This window comes from Coregonus lavaretus (genome assembly GCF_964263955.1).
Source record: "Coregonus lavaretus genome assembly, chromosome: 17".
Taxonomy (NCBI): domain Eukaryota; kingdom Metazoa; phylum Chordata; class Actinopteri; order Salmoniformes; family Salmonidae; genus Coregonus; species Coregonus lavaretus.
The window spans coordinates 6,798,559-6,814,057 of NC_140004.1; the positions used below are offsets into that span (position 1 = coordinate 6,798,559).

The 15,499-nt window shown below is 43.5% G+C and overlaps 1 protein-coding gene across 3 annotated transcripts in view; it reads right to left on the reverse strand.

The window, feature by feature from the left end:
- Window positions 1-15,499, reverse strand: part of edil3a (EGF-like repeats and discoidin I-like domains 3a) — a 306,460-nt gene that overhangs the window by 54,827 nt on the left and 236,134 nt on the right. For all 3 annotated transcript variants that reach the window (XM_084180561.1, XM_084180559.1, XM_084180560.1), the window contains 2 exons: window positions 14,197-14,341; window positions 13,752-13,936 (listed from right to left, as the gene is read on the reverse strand). In XM_084180561.1, the coding sequence (XP_084036687.1) occupies window positions 13,752-13,936; window positions 14,197-14,341 (330 nt within the window). The remainder of the gene's footprint in view (window positions 1-13,751; window positions 13,937-14,196; window positions 14,342-15,499) is intronic.

Consider the following 15,499-nt stretch of genomic DNA (forward strand, 5'->3'; position numbering starts at 1 on the left):
CTGTTTTAAAGAGAAGCAATGTACAGTGAGGGAAAAAAGTATTTGATCCCCTGCTGATTTTGTATGTTTGCCCACTGACAAAGACATGATCAGTCTATAATTTTAATGGTAGGGTTATTTGAACAGTGAGAGACAGAATAACAACAAAAAAATCCAGAAAAACGCATGTAAAAAAAATTATGAATTGATTTGATTTTTAATGAGGGAAATAAGTATTTGACCCCTCTGCAAAACATGACTTAGTACTTGGTGGAAAAACTTTTGTTGGCAATCACAGAGGTCAGACGTTTCTTGTAGTTGGCCACCAAGTTTGCACACATCTCAGGAGGAATTTTGTTCCACTCTTCTTTGCAGATCTTCTCCAAGTCATTAAGGTTTCGAGGCTGACGTTTGGCAACTCGAACCTTCAGCTCCCTCCACAGATTTTCTATGGGATTAAGGTCTGGAGACTGGCTAGGCCACTCCAGGAGCTTAATGTGCCTCTTCTTGAGCCACTTCTTTGTTGCCTTGGCCGTGTGTGCTGGATCATTGTCATGCTGGAATACCCATCCATGACCCATTGTCAATGCCCTGGCTGAGGGAAGGAGGTTCTCACCCAAGATTTGACGGTACATGGCCCCGTCCATCGTTCCTTTGATGCGGTGAAGTTGTCCTGTCCCCTTAGCAGAAAAACACCCCCAAAGTATAATGTTTCCACCTCCATGTTTGACGGTGGGGATGGTGTTCTTGGGGTCATAGGCAGCATTCCTCCTCCTCCAAACACGGCGAGTTGAGTTGATGCCAAAGAGCTCGATTTTGGTCTCATCTGACAACAACACTTACACCCAGTTCTCCTCTGAATCATTCAGATGTTCATTGGCAAACTTCAGACGGGCCTGTATATGTGCTTTCTTGAGCAGGGGGACCTTGCGGGCGCTGCAGGATTTCAGTCCTTCACGGCGTAGTGTGTTACCAATTGTTTTCTTGGTCCCAGCTGCCTTGAGATCGTTGACAAGATCCTCCTGCGTAGTTCTTGGCTGATTCCTCACCGTTCTCATGATCATTGCAACTCCACGGGGTGAGATCTTGCATGGAGCCCCAGGCCGAGGGAGATTGACAGTTATTTTCTGTTTCTTCCATTTGCGAATAATCGCACCAACTGTTGTCACCTTCTCACCAATCTGCTTGTCGATGGTCTTGTAGCCCATTCCAGCCTTGTGTAGGTCTACAATCTTGTCCCTGACATCCTAGTAGAGCTCTTTGGTCTTGGCCATGGTGGAGAGTTTGGAATCTGATTGATTGATTGCTTCTGTGGACAGGTGTCTTTTATACAGGTAACAAGCTGAGATTAGGAGCACTCCCTTTAAGAGTGTGCTCCTAATCTCAGCTCGTTACCTGTATAAAAGACACCTGCGAGCCAGAAATCTTTCTGATTGAGAGGGGGTCAAATACTTATTTCCCTCATTAAAATGCAAATCAATTTATAACATTTTTGACATGTGTTTTTCTGGATTTGTTTGTTGTTATTCTGTCTCTCACTGTTCAAATAAACCTACCATTAAAATTATAGACTGATCATTTCTTTGTCAGTGGGCAAACGTACAAAATCAGCAGGGGATCAAAAACGTTTTTCCCTCACTGTACTTAATATTAGGAAGGTTGAGAAATAAATATAGTAGGCCTAGCCTATAGAAAGCTGATGGGATCCTCCTCTTTGTAATAGAGGCCATCACTCTGTTTTCTCACGCAATTGCATAGCCTATAGAAATGTTGCGCAACACGAGCTCAAGGGCTCTAATGACCTGTTTGATTAGATTTTCAAAACATTTGCATTGATGTCAGAGTGATTAGAAGGACAATAGAGTGTGGAGTACCAGGCAGTTAGCAAGTTTGGTAGGCTACTAATTACCATCTGCAGCATCAGAGCTTGGAGAAGCCTAATTACCATGACTAAATGGTCTCATGGAATTTGACTGCCATCATGACTCGTGACCGCTGGTGTGGCGGTAATACGGTCACCGCATCCCTCCAATAGAGTTCCAGACACTTATAGAATCTACAGATGCATTCGGAAAGTATTCAGACCGCTTGACTTTTTCTAAATTTTGTTACGTTACAGCTTTATTCTAAAATTGATTAAACATTTGTTTACCTCATCAATCTACACACAATACCCCATAATGATGAAGCGAAAACAGGTGTTTAGACATTTTTGCAAATGTATTAAAAATTCGGACCTTTTGCTATGAGACTCGAAATTGAGCTCAGGTGCATCCTTTTTCCACTGATCATCCTTGATATGTTTCTACAACTTGATTGGAGTCCACATGTGGCAAATTCAATTGATTGGACATGATTTGGAAAGGCACAGGCCTACTATATAAGGTCCGACAGCTGACAGTGCATGTCAGAGCAAAAAACAAGTCATGAGGTCAAAGGAATTGTCTGTAGAGCTCCGAGACAGGATTGTGTTGAGACACAGATCTGGGGAAGGGTACCAAAACAATTTCTGCAGCATTGAAGGTCCCCAAGAACACAGTTGCCTCCATCATTCTTAAATGGAAGAAGTTTGGGACCACCAAGACTCTTCCTAGAGCTGGCTTCCCGGCCAAACTGAGCAATCAGGGAGAAGGGCCTTGGTCAGGGAGGTGACCAAGAACCCGATGGTTACTCTGATAGAGCTCCAGAGTTCCTCTCTAGAGATGGGAGAACCTTCCAGAAGGACAACCATCTCTGCAGCACTCCACCAATCAGGCCTTTATTGTAGAGTGGCCAGACAGAAGCCACTCCTCAGTAAAAGGCACATGACAGCCTGCTTGGATTTTGCCAAAAGGCACCTAAAGGACACTCAGACCATGAGAAACAAGATTCTCTGGTCTGATGAAACCAAGATTGAACTCTTTGGCCTGAATGCCAAGTGTCACGTCTGGAGGAAACCTGGCACCATCCCTACGGTGAAGCATGGTGGTGGCAGCATCATGTTGTGAGGATGTTTTTCAGCGGCAGGGACTGGGAGACTAGTCAGGATCGAGGGAAAGATGAACGGAGCAAAGTACAGATATATCCTTGATAAAAACCTGCTCCAGAGCGCTCAGACTGGGGCGAAGGTTCACCTTCCAACAGGACAACGACCCTAAGCACACAGCCAAAACAACACAGGAGTGGTGTCCCTGAATGTCCTTGAGTGGCCTAGCTAGAGCCCGGACTTGAACCCGATATAACATCTCTGGAGAGACCTGAAAATAGCTGTGCAGCGACGCTCCCCATCCAACCTGACAGCTTGAGAGGATCTGCAGAGAAGAATGGGAAGAAACTCTCCAAATACAGGTGTGCCAAGCTTGTAGCCTCATACCCAAGAAGACTCGAGGCTGTAATCACTGCCAAAGGCGCTTCAACAAAGTACTGAATAAAGGGTCTGAATACTTATGAAAATGTTATATTTCATTTTTTATTTTTAATACATTTCCAAAAATGTCTACAAACATGTTTTTGTTTGGTCAGTATGGGGTATTGTGTGTAGATTGATGAGAGAAAAAACAATTGAATACATTTTAGAATAAGGCTGTAATGTAACAAAATGTGGAAAAGGTCAACGGGTCAGAATACTTTCCGAATGCACTGTATGCCAAGGCACATTGAAGCTGTTCTGGCGACTCGTGGTGGCCCAACGCCCTATTCAGACACTTTATGTTGGTGTATCCTTTATTTTCACAGTTAACTGTACATAGGGGTGACAAATAAGATGAAATATTTTTGAGCTGCTTAATTATACTATATAACTTTTGGTTGTAAGTAAGTTTAGGACTTTAAACAGAACAGAAAACATGAACACATGTATACTTTAATGTTATTTTATCTTCAATTTCCATCCCTTCATCTAATATTTTTATCCAAGTGTCTGTCCATGATTCTAACGCTGTCCCTGAACTACAACTATGCCTGGCTTTCGTCTCCCCTAAAAAATATATATATAATCCAATGCCACTCCATGCCCCCTTTGAGATATGGACAGACAAGAGCTGTAGCTCTGTTCTATCTGTACAGGCACATCAGACACATCCAACCAGAATACTGAGGGTCTTCAACAGGAAAACCCAACTGATTTGGTAGACAAAACAGGGAGGACAGGAAGCAGGGGAACATGGAAAAGCAATTAAAAACCATAATTAGGATAACAGCTAGGAGAGTCAGTCTGAAACCGATTAAGTCAGACAGGCGAGATACACTCACAGGGAGGGAAAGAAGTCCATAGTTTTCACCGTCAGGTTTTGCAGAGGCCTGCCTGTCAGACTTTCTGCTGGCTCAGTAATTTTGAGAGTAGTTAGTGGTGGACGTGCATAAACAAACTTGGAGGCAAACAAAATCTGAGGATCTCTGTATTGAAGACATCCAAGAGGAGAGCTAGGAAGCCATGGCATTCGAGCAAAGAGACAAAGAGACCCTTGCATTAGTTTATATGTGTTTGTCATTAGATAACCCAGTGGCTCCAGCCCTGTCAGTAAGATTGATTGTTCACAGGCCGTGTTGTTCTTTGGGAACAAACACAAGACTCACCATTATCTCAGATCAACTCCCCATGCCATAACAGCCATACTGTTATTCTTTTTATATTCATAGTTCTAGGACTCCTAATGTCTGCTCAGTGACTACACCCTTTTTTTGTCATGTTTGACGTCAAGGCCATTACTTTCATTGGGGAAATAAATCAAGACAGTTGACCCTATTTTACTCTCCCAAATGTGTTGTTGCATGTTGCCAATGTACTGTCTTACAAAGTGTAGGACACACTCCACACCTTCTAATGGAATGTGTTTACAGTGCAGTCTCATACTACAGCCACAGCAGTAGGGTCAATGGGTAATTTAACACTCATCCTTGGCATGGGCTTTCTGTTGTGAGGGCTAATGACCTCATTAGTGATACATTCTTTAGGTTAATATGTTCATATGCAAACCAGGGACCACTTATAGCCGCACCTCTAACACCTTTAAGGGGCAAGGTGGGAACTTAACCTATAAAGAAAAAAACTCACGTTCATTTTATCACAAAGAATACAGAACCGAGCAATAAAACTGGCGTACAGATTACCCTGCAACCCACAACCCTGGCGTTGCAAATGCCATGCTCTACCAACTGAGCTACATCCCTGCCGTCCATTCCCTCCCCTACCCTGGACGAATTGTGCGCCGCCCCGGCCGCGACTGGCTCTGTCGTAGCCGGTCGCGGCCGGCTACGACAGAGCCTGGATTCGAACCAGGATCTCTAGTGGCACAGCTAGCACTGCGATGCAGTGCCTTAGGCCACTGCGCCACAACGTTAAGAACTTTATCCTGCACATGTGTGCCCAGAGGTTCCCTAAGATGCTGCAGGGCAATGTGATAGGTCACTATGCACTCATTAAGAGGAACATTTATGACATTCGGAGGTGTCAAAGGAATGCCATGCCTGGAGTGACGGGGGCTTTACTGGAGAAAGGAATGGTGACCCGGAATAAAACAATATGGACTGATAAAGAGAAGAAAGAAGAAAAAAATACATATGTGTGTTAATCCAGTTTCTGTACTGTTTGGCAGTCTACTGAAAAAGTAAATGGTTGCCTGAATGAAAACATAATGTTGAGCTTTTGTGTGTATTATTAATTAAGCATTCTTTTCCAATTTCAACTACTATCAATGTAGAACATCCAACAATGGTATCAGGAGAGTCAAGGAATGTTCAACATTTGCGTCATCATTGTAGAGTATGCAGTTCACATGGTAAATCAATTGTACTAGGCTTCAGCTAACTAACTCAATAGCTACTAGAAGGGCTATTGAAAGTCACAAGGCAAGTCAACCATCTGGCTCACCGGTATCATGTTTGGTCTCCTCAAAATAAAGACACATAGGTCACAATATCAACCTTTCATTACAGTGACTGGTTCGTTAGTCAGATGAGAGTGGGTCTCTTGCCAGACAAAATCTAGTCTGGTGTGTTTGCACTCTGTAAAATATATATTTTTTGCTGCTCCTGCACTGCAGTTGTGTTGATTAATTGGAATAACTTAATGTATCATTAAGTCTGATTAATTCCATTAATCTAAGTTTAAAGTCATCCATTAATGTCACTGGGAATCAATTATTCACCATGGCAACTGGTGCAGAGAAGATATTGAACTGTCAGTACCAGGCACCAACATGCATATGTACATCAATTCATACACATCACACATACACAAAAACAAACACATCTGTGTTCCCATACGTACATCAATACTTCCTATGACAAACACACTAATGTGAGTTGAAAACATCAATGTTTCTATTTATTTTCCTTGCCATAGGTCTAGTAAGTCATTGATTTTACAGCTTCCACCATAGCCTTTCCCTGCTCCTGTAGGCACAGCATGTAACATCAAACCACAAGTTTCCCTTTATCCATAGCAATCAATTCAACTGAGCTTCATGGCCTGTCTGGGGACAGTCTAACTACCCGTCTTGTCTCCTGCCCTGGAACTTTTCAGCATCTTAAGTTGACTACGGCACTACAATACAATAAGGAGAGAATTGAGACATGGATTCTGTATGTGTGCCATTCAGAAGGTGAATGGGCAAGACAAAATATTTAAATGGATTTGAATGGGGTATGGTAGTAGGGGCCAGGCGCACCGGTTTGAGTGTGTCAAGAACTGTAACTCTGCTGGGTTTTTCATGCTCAACAGTTTCCGATGTGTATCAAGAATGGTCCACCACCCAAACGACATCCAGCCAACTTGACACAACTGTGGGAAGCATTGGAGTCAACATGGGCCAGCATCCCTGTGGAACACTTTCAACACCTTGTAGAGCCAATGTTCTGAGGACAAAAGGGGGTGCAGCTCAAAATCAGGAAGGTGTTCCTAATGTTTTGTACAATAAGTGCATAAGCGACCGTAGAGGACTGTGTCTTTGCTTAAGGCCCCGTCTGGAGTCGTCGGAGACAATCAGTTACCGTAATGACCACAAATAGGATGACACATGGCTGAAGTGTGACAGCACCAGGCTGCAAACAAAAATAACAGGACTAGAGGAGGACAGATTCACAGGCACAGCGCAAGAGTTGTGGGTGTTGCCTTCAGGAGTAGTTATGGAAAATGTGTTTTGAATTGGGGCTAGTTTGGGTTATGAGGTTCTGATGGATAAGTTAGGAGGGACATAATACTTGAAAAATTAACTTGTGGGTACTACGCCGGCTCTGACGCTCGTCGAATGTGTCAGGGCTTGCAAACTATTACGGATTACAAAGGGAAACCCTGCCACAAGCTGCCCAGTGATGCGAGCCTACCAGACGAGCTAAATTCCTTCTATGCTCGCTTTGTGGCAAGTAACACCGAACCATGCAAGACAGCAGCAGCTGTTCCAGACGACTATGTGATCTTGCTCTCCGTAACCGATGTGAGACCTTTAAACAGGTTAACATTCACAAGGCCACGGGGCTAAACAGATTACCAGGACACGTACTCAGAGCATGCGCTGACCAGCTGGCAAGTGTCTTCACCAACATGTTCAACCTCTCTCTGACCCAGGCTGTAATACCTACATGTTTCAAGCAGACCCCAAGAATGCCAAGGTAACCTGTCTAAATGACTATGGCTCAATAGCACTCACATTTGTAGCCATGAAATACTTTGAAAGGCTGATCATGGCTCACATCAACAGCATCATCCCAGACACCCTGGATCCACTCCAATTCACATACCGCCCAAAAAGATCCACAGATGACACAATCTCTATTGCACTCCACACTGCCCTCTTCCACCTGCACAAGAGGAACACCAATGTGAAAAATGCTATTCATTGACTATAGCTCAGCGTTCAACACCATAGTGCCCTCCAAGCTCCTCACTAAGCTCAGGACCTTGAGACTGAACACCTCACTCTTCAACTGAATCCTGGACTTCTTGACAGGCCGCCCCCAGGTGGTGAGGGAAGGCAACAACACATCCGCCATGCTGTCCCTCAACACGGGGGCCCCTCAGGGGTGCGTACTCATCCTCTCCTGTACTCCCTGTTCACCCACGACTGCGTGGCCGTGCACGACTCCAACACCATCATTCAGTTTGCTGCCGACACGATGGTGGTTGGCCTGATCGCCGACAACGTTGAGACAGCCTATAGGGAGGAGGTCAGTGACCTGGCAGTGTGGTGCCAGGACAACAACCTCTCCCTCTACGTCAGCAAGACAAAGGAGCTGATCGTGGACTACAGGAAATGGAGGGCCAAGCATGCCCCCATCCACATCGACTGAGAAGTTGTGAAGAGGGTCGAGAACTTCAAGTTCCTCGGTGTCCACATCACTAAGGAATTATCATGGTCCACACACACCAACAGTCGTAAAGAAGGCATGACAACACCTCTTCCCCCTCAGGAGGCTGAAAAGATTTGGCATGGGCCCTCAGATCCTCAAAGAAGTGCTAAACCTGCATCATTGAGAGCATCTTGACTGACTGCATCACCGCTTGGTATGGCAACTGCTTGGCATTCGACCGCAACTCTTTTGACTCATCACATACGCTGCTGCTACTGTTTATTATCTATCCTGTTGCCTATTCACTTTATCCCTACCTACAGTATATGTACATATATACCTCAATTATCTCGTACCCCTGCACATCGACTCGGTACTGGTACCCCATGTATATAGCCAACTTATCGTTAGGGACAGATAGAAATTGCTGTTCCAACTCAAGGTGTCAAACCAACAGGTTTCTGTGCCAATGCACCACATAACCAATTAACAAAGCATACCGACTTCAGGCATTTCAATAAAATGGTTTGACCACCACAATAATAGACTATGGCAATCTCAACAAACAGAAAATACATCCCTGCCTACTAGGTCTGACCCCATTTTGGTCGACTGAGATTTATTTAGTTGGGTACAACACTAATAAAAATAATATTATTCTATAACAAATGCCGCATTGGATAGCTGTCGCTGTCTGCGGTTCTGAAACATAATCTTCAGTGTAGCATTGAATTGGTGCCTTTTCCTAAACCATGTTTCTATGTGCATAATATCAAAGTCAACACAGCAAGATGGCGCCGACAGAGAGGGCTGCCTCGCTTTTAGTCCTTAGGAAACTTTGCTGTATTTTGTTTTTATGTATTATTTCTTACATTGTTAGCCCAGAAAATCTTAAGTGTTATTAAATACAGCCGGGAAGAACTATTGGATATTAGAATGGGGTCAACTTACCAGCACTACAACCAGGAATACGACTTTCCAGAAGCGGATCCTTTGTCCGCACCACCCAGGGCATTTGAACTGATTCCAGAGGCCGACCCAAAACAACGCCGCTGGAGGAGAGGGAGCGGTAGCGGTCTTCTAGTCAGACTTAGGAAGCGCACCCACCACCCATCGCTTATGAGTATATGACTCGCTAATGTCCAGTCCCTAGACAACAAAGTTGATGAGATCAGGGCAAGGGTTGCTTTCCAGAGAGACATCAGGGATTGTAACATACTCTGTTTCACAGAAACATGGCTCTCTCGGGATATTTTGTCCCCGTCCATACAGCCATCTGGGTTCTCAGTACATCACACCGACAGCAATAAACATCTCTCCGGGAAGAAGAAGGGTATCTTTCATGACTAACGACTTATGGTGTAATTGTAACAACATATAGGACCTCAAGTAATTTTGTTCACCTGACCTAGAATTCCTCACGATCAAATGCAGACCGTATTATCTCCCAAGAGAATTCTCTTCGGTTATTGTCACAGCCGTGTATATCCCCCCTCAAGCCGATTCCACAACGGCCCTCAAGGAACTTCACTGGAAACCATATATCCTGAGGCTGCATTTATTGTAGCTGGGGATTTTAACAAAGCAAATTTGAGAAAAAGGCTACCTAAATTCTACCAGCATATTGACTGTAGCACTTGCGCTGGAAAAACACTGGACCATTGTTACACTAATTTCCGCGATGCATACAAGGCTCTCCCCCGCCCTCCTTTTGGCAAATCTGACCACGACTCCATTTTGCTCCTCCCTTCCTATTTGTAGAAACTCAAACAGGAAGCACCCATGCTTAGGACTATTCAATGATATCAGACAAGCTCAGTGCATATACTGCAGTTGATTTTATTAAAATACATAGGTTGTTTTTATAGGACTATGGAAAAATGCACGTTTTAAAATTTGATTGGTGGAAAGAACAGACATCTCTCGGTCGACCAAGACGGGGACAGCCCTACTCCCTACCTTGTAGGCTTACCCAGTATCAAAGGCTTGGCACTACGCTTCTCCATGTGCTAACTTTTACAATCTCCAAATGTCATTAAACGTTTTGGTGTTTTATAACATACATATGTCTCTTTCCATTCATCAAATGGCTGCCGCACAGTTTGGATTGGTTGATTTCATCAGTTAAAAAAATAGATATATACACAAAGATTTGTAAAAGTGACCAGGATTGCACAATAAATTCAGGGGACTTATTTCCATTGTGGACCCTATTTTTTAACATAAATACATATACAATTGCATAGATACAGACACACTACAGATATACAGACAAAAAAATGCTCAACCTCCAGATGACCATGAGGGGGGAGTTTAAGTACAAATCGTACAAGCTTGTTTGGCTGGTCTGTAGCTTATTCTTTAGATGTTTGGCGCTGCTGGTGAACCATGATGTGCAGGCATAATCAAAGTGACACTGGGCTAGCGCACATGCCAGAGTCTTTAGGGTGTCTATAGCTAGGTTTCGATCCAATTGGCGACAGACTTTCATGTGAATGTTCTAAAATCAACATAAAAACTATATGTCCATTTCAGTTATCTTTAGGAAAATTTGGTGCCATGAACATTTTAATTAACTGGACATTTGAGAAATTTACTGGACATCCATATGCCTTCAGATCGGACATGACGAAGCCAGCACCATCAATAAATGAGGGATATTGGCCAAATGAGCCACATTTACTTGTCCTTAAAAACAGCCCATAACAAATGACAAAAACACAATTTCTTGGGTTTCAATGTGTGGCATATGTAAAACTTTATTGCATATTTTATTGTTTTTTTTAGGCTACTTTCCTAAAACAATAATTGTACACCTCATGGTTCAGCTGTTAGAGAGATTTGAGTACTCAATGCATCAGAGCATTGCATGCATAGGCCTATAGGCTTAGGTGTCCACTGTATGATATTAATATAAACTCAGCAAAAAAAGAAACGTCCTCTCACTGTCACCTGTGTTTATTTTCAGCAAACTTAACATGTGTAAATATTTGTATGAACATAACAAGATTCAACAACTGAGACATAAACTGAACAAGTTCCACAGACATGTGACTAACAGACATTGAATACTGTGTCCCTGAACAAAGGGGGGGTCCAAATCAAAAGTAACAGTCAGTGTCTGGTGTGGCCACCAGCTGCATTAAGTACTGCAGTGCATCTCCTCCTCATGGACTGCCCCAGATTTGCTAGTTCTTGCTGTGAGATGTTACCCCACTCTTCCACCAAGGCACCTGCAAGATCCCAGACATTTCTCACCCTCCGACCCAACAGGTCCCAGACGTGCACAATGGGATTGAGATCCGGGCTCTTCGCTGGCCATGGCAGAACACTGACATTGCTGTCTTGCAGGAAATCACACACAGAACGAGCATTATGGCTGGTGGCATTGTCATGCTGGAGGGTCATGTCAGGATGACCCGGCAGGAAGGGTACCACATGAGGGAGGAGGATGTCTTCCCTGTAACTCACAGCGTTGAGATTGCCTGCAATGACAACAAGCTCAGTCCGATGATGCTGTGACACACCGCCCCAGACCATGACGGACCCTCCACCTCCAAATCGATCCCGCTCCAGAGTACAGGCCTCGGTGTAACACTCATTCATTCGACGATAAACGCAAATCCGACCATCACCCCTGGTGAGACAAAACCGCAATCGTCAGTGAAGAGCACTATTTGCCAGTCCCTGTCTGGTCCAGCGACGGTTGGTTTGTGCCCATAGGCGATGTTGTTGCCGGTGATGTCTGGTGAGGTTCTGCCTTACAACAGGCCTACAATCCCTCAGTCCAGCCTCTCTCAGCCTATTGCGGACAGTCTGAGCACTGATGGAGGGATTATGCGTTCCTGGTGTAACTCGGGCAGTTGTTGTTGCCATCCTGTACCTGTCCCGCAGGTGTGATGTTCAGATGTACCGATCCTGTGCAGGTGTTGTTACACGTGGTCTGCCTCTGCGAGGACAATCAGCTGTCCGTCCTGTCTCCCTGTAGAGCTGTCTTAGGCGTCTCACAGTACGGACATTGTAATTTATTGCCCTGGCTACATCTGCAGTCCACATGCCTCCTTGCAGCATGCCTAAGGCACGTTCACGCAGATGAGAAGAGACCCTGGGCATCTTTCTTTTGGTGTTTTTCAAAGTCAGTAGAAAGGCCTCTTTAGTGTCCGAAGTTTTCATATTATGACCTTAATTGCCTACCGTCTGTAAGCTGTTAGTGTCTTAACGACAGTTCCACAGGTGCTTGTTAATTAATTGTTTGTGGTTCATTGAACAAGCATGGGAAACAGTGTTTATACCCTTTACAATGAAGATCTGTGAAGTTTTTGATTTTTACGAATTATCTTTGAAAGACAGGGTCCTGAAAAAGGGACGTTTCTTCTTTTGCTGAGTTGATATATAAAAAATATATAGTCTATATAAAGGAAGAGAAGCTTAGGCCTAGCCCCAGAGAGATATAAACTTTTGAATGAAACATTCAAGTCACAGGGCCTTTGCACAATTGCTCAAATTAAATTTTCACTGCAGCCTAGAATATATAATTTTGTACTGGCTTGAAAACAATAATGAATTATTAATTGCATTGTGGTGTTGTAGGCTAGACTAGGTAGGACAATTTTAGTGTCCCTAAACAAAATCAATAGGGGAGTTTTTTGAGCTGTGTGTCTCATGTCTTCACTGTTCTTTCATGCGCAATGATGAATGTGGCCTCTCTGCTGCTGATCAGCTATTCCTATTTGTTCTTGTGGATTCATATTGAAAAGGTATGCAGCTTTGAATGCTTTTATGTGTGGTATGATTGCTAGTTAGCCTATTGCAGATCTGGACAAACAATCCACCTAGCACTATTGTCACTATGAACGGTGGATAGAGGGCAGGATGGACCGTTTGACTGATCGACTATACTGACTTGTGGTATAGTAAAAGTTAGCACACAGAGAAGCGTAGTGCATAAGGGAAGTACCAAAACACCTTGATATAGAGGCGCATACAAGCAGATGAGGAGTTTTGGCTAGGATGGAAGAAATTATATAGTAAAACCTGCAACTATTGAATGTAAACCAGAGGGAAAAATGCACTGTGCCCAATAATAAAAATAAAAAAACACAACCCTCCCCAAAGCAAAACAAAATATGTTTGACAATCCTCCCCTATTTTGAACAGCCCCCCCTTACACCTTGTGTTATTATAATATTGTTTCCTTTTCATTTTCTCTGCATTGTTGGGAAGGGTCTGTTAGTTTATGAAGCATGTTAAACTGTTAGTTTATGAAGCATGTGGCAAATACAATTTCATTTGGTTTCATCACTTAATGGGCCACAAGTATGGTATGTCATAAGTTCCTTTATGCAAGTTTCTGCCAAAAAAAATTGTAATTAATTTGGGCCAGGAGGTTTTCATGACCATGTGGTTAGGCTATTACTACATTCCTCTGTTTTTCCTGGTCATGTGGCCCGGAGAAACACATGTTCCTATGTTTCCTTAGATAAAGGAAGAAGGGGGTAGCCTCCTACCTGTAGCCACTGGGATTGGTCACTGTGTCCAGACGTCCAGGCGTTGACCTTGCCCTGTTTGTCAAGACGGGCCTTGCCGGGCTCCCAGGTGAACATGTCCATGTTGAGTGTTCTGAAGAGGCTGGACGCTGTGACTTGGTAGTCCTGGATGTGGCCAGACTTCATCCCCATGGGCTCAGAGCAGCCTGGAGAAACAAACGAGTTACTGGACACAGTCCTTTTCACAAAGGCAAAAAAACTAAAATACACAATTTTATGATACTCAATGGTGCCCACTATTGTAATTATTGAGCAATGCAGAAACTGTCCTTCTGTCCTACTTCCTAGATTCTGATCTAAAGGGCCACTTCTACCTACAGCTAGATGGCGAGCCACCTGTTTGAACCTTTAGTCATGAATGATTGTGTTTGAACCCCTAATAGTTACGGTCAGGACTTGGACCCACCTGTGAGCTCACAGCCGAGCAGCTCCATGCGCAGGGTGCAGTGTCTCCTACAGACCTGGGGGTAGATGCGCACATACTGCGCCTCAATGGGAGGGGTGAAGGAGTTGGCAGAGGGAGCGTTGTTTTCCACATTTCCACGGAATATCTGAGGAGGGAAATTATATGCGAGAAGAAGGGTTAAAAGAGGATGTAAGAGTCTCTCGCAGTGTCTCTAGTGTCTACTCACCCCTCAACAAATTGCTGCCATTCAAGGTCAATGAGCTCGAATTACAAGAAAAATGTAAGTTTCTTCCAACCATTTAAGCTGCTTATTTATAAGCACTTAATGTGTTTTGATTTTGTGGACCAATTACGCTGTCATACCGTATAGACTGTTTTACAATACTATCGCAGAAAGACCTTATATAGTGTTTCACAGAGCCCTCTGAGGTAGAGGTCTTCAAGGCTCCACCTGTACCCGAATTCCCGAGACCCAATCCGGAAACCAAGTAGTTCCGGATCCAGATTTTGAAATATGGGTCTCAGGTATGTGCAATTTTAACTGACTTATCCGAAGACCCCACTAAAACAATACAGAAATACACTACGGAAAAAGAAGGAACAGCATGTCAGAAATCAGCTCAATGTAATTGAAGAATCCATAGACTCTAACCACTTCTGGGAAACACTAACCAAACAACAACACGAAGAGCTATCTATCAAAAACGGAGATGTATGGGTAAACCACTTCTCCAATCTTTTTGGCCCTATAACAAAGAACAAACAGCAAAAAAATATACATGATCAAATGCAAATCTTAGAATCAACTATTAAAGACTACCAGAACCCACTGGATTCTCCAATTGCCTTGAATGAACTACAGGACAAAATACAAACCCTCCAACCCAAAAAGGCCTGTGGTGTTGATGGTATCCTCAATGAAATGATAAAATATACAGACCACAAATTCCAATTTGCTATACTTAAACTCTTTAACATCATCCTTAGTTCTGGCATCTTCCCCAATATTTGGAACCAAGGACTGATTACCCCAATCCACAAAAGTGGAGACAAATTTGACCCCAATAACTACCATGGGATATGTGTCAACAGCAACCTTGGGAAAATCCTTTGCATTATCATTAACAGCAGACTAGTTCATTTCCTCAGTAAAAATAATGTACTGAGCAAATGTCAAATTAGCTTTTTACCAAATTACCGTATGACAGTCCACGTATTCACCCTGCACACCCTAATTGACAAACAAACAAACCAAAACAAAGGCAAAGTCTTCTCATGCTTTGTTGATTTCCAAAAAGCTTTT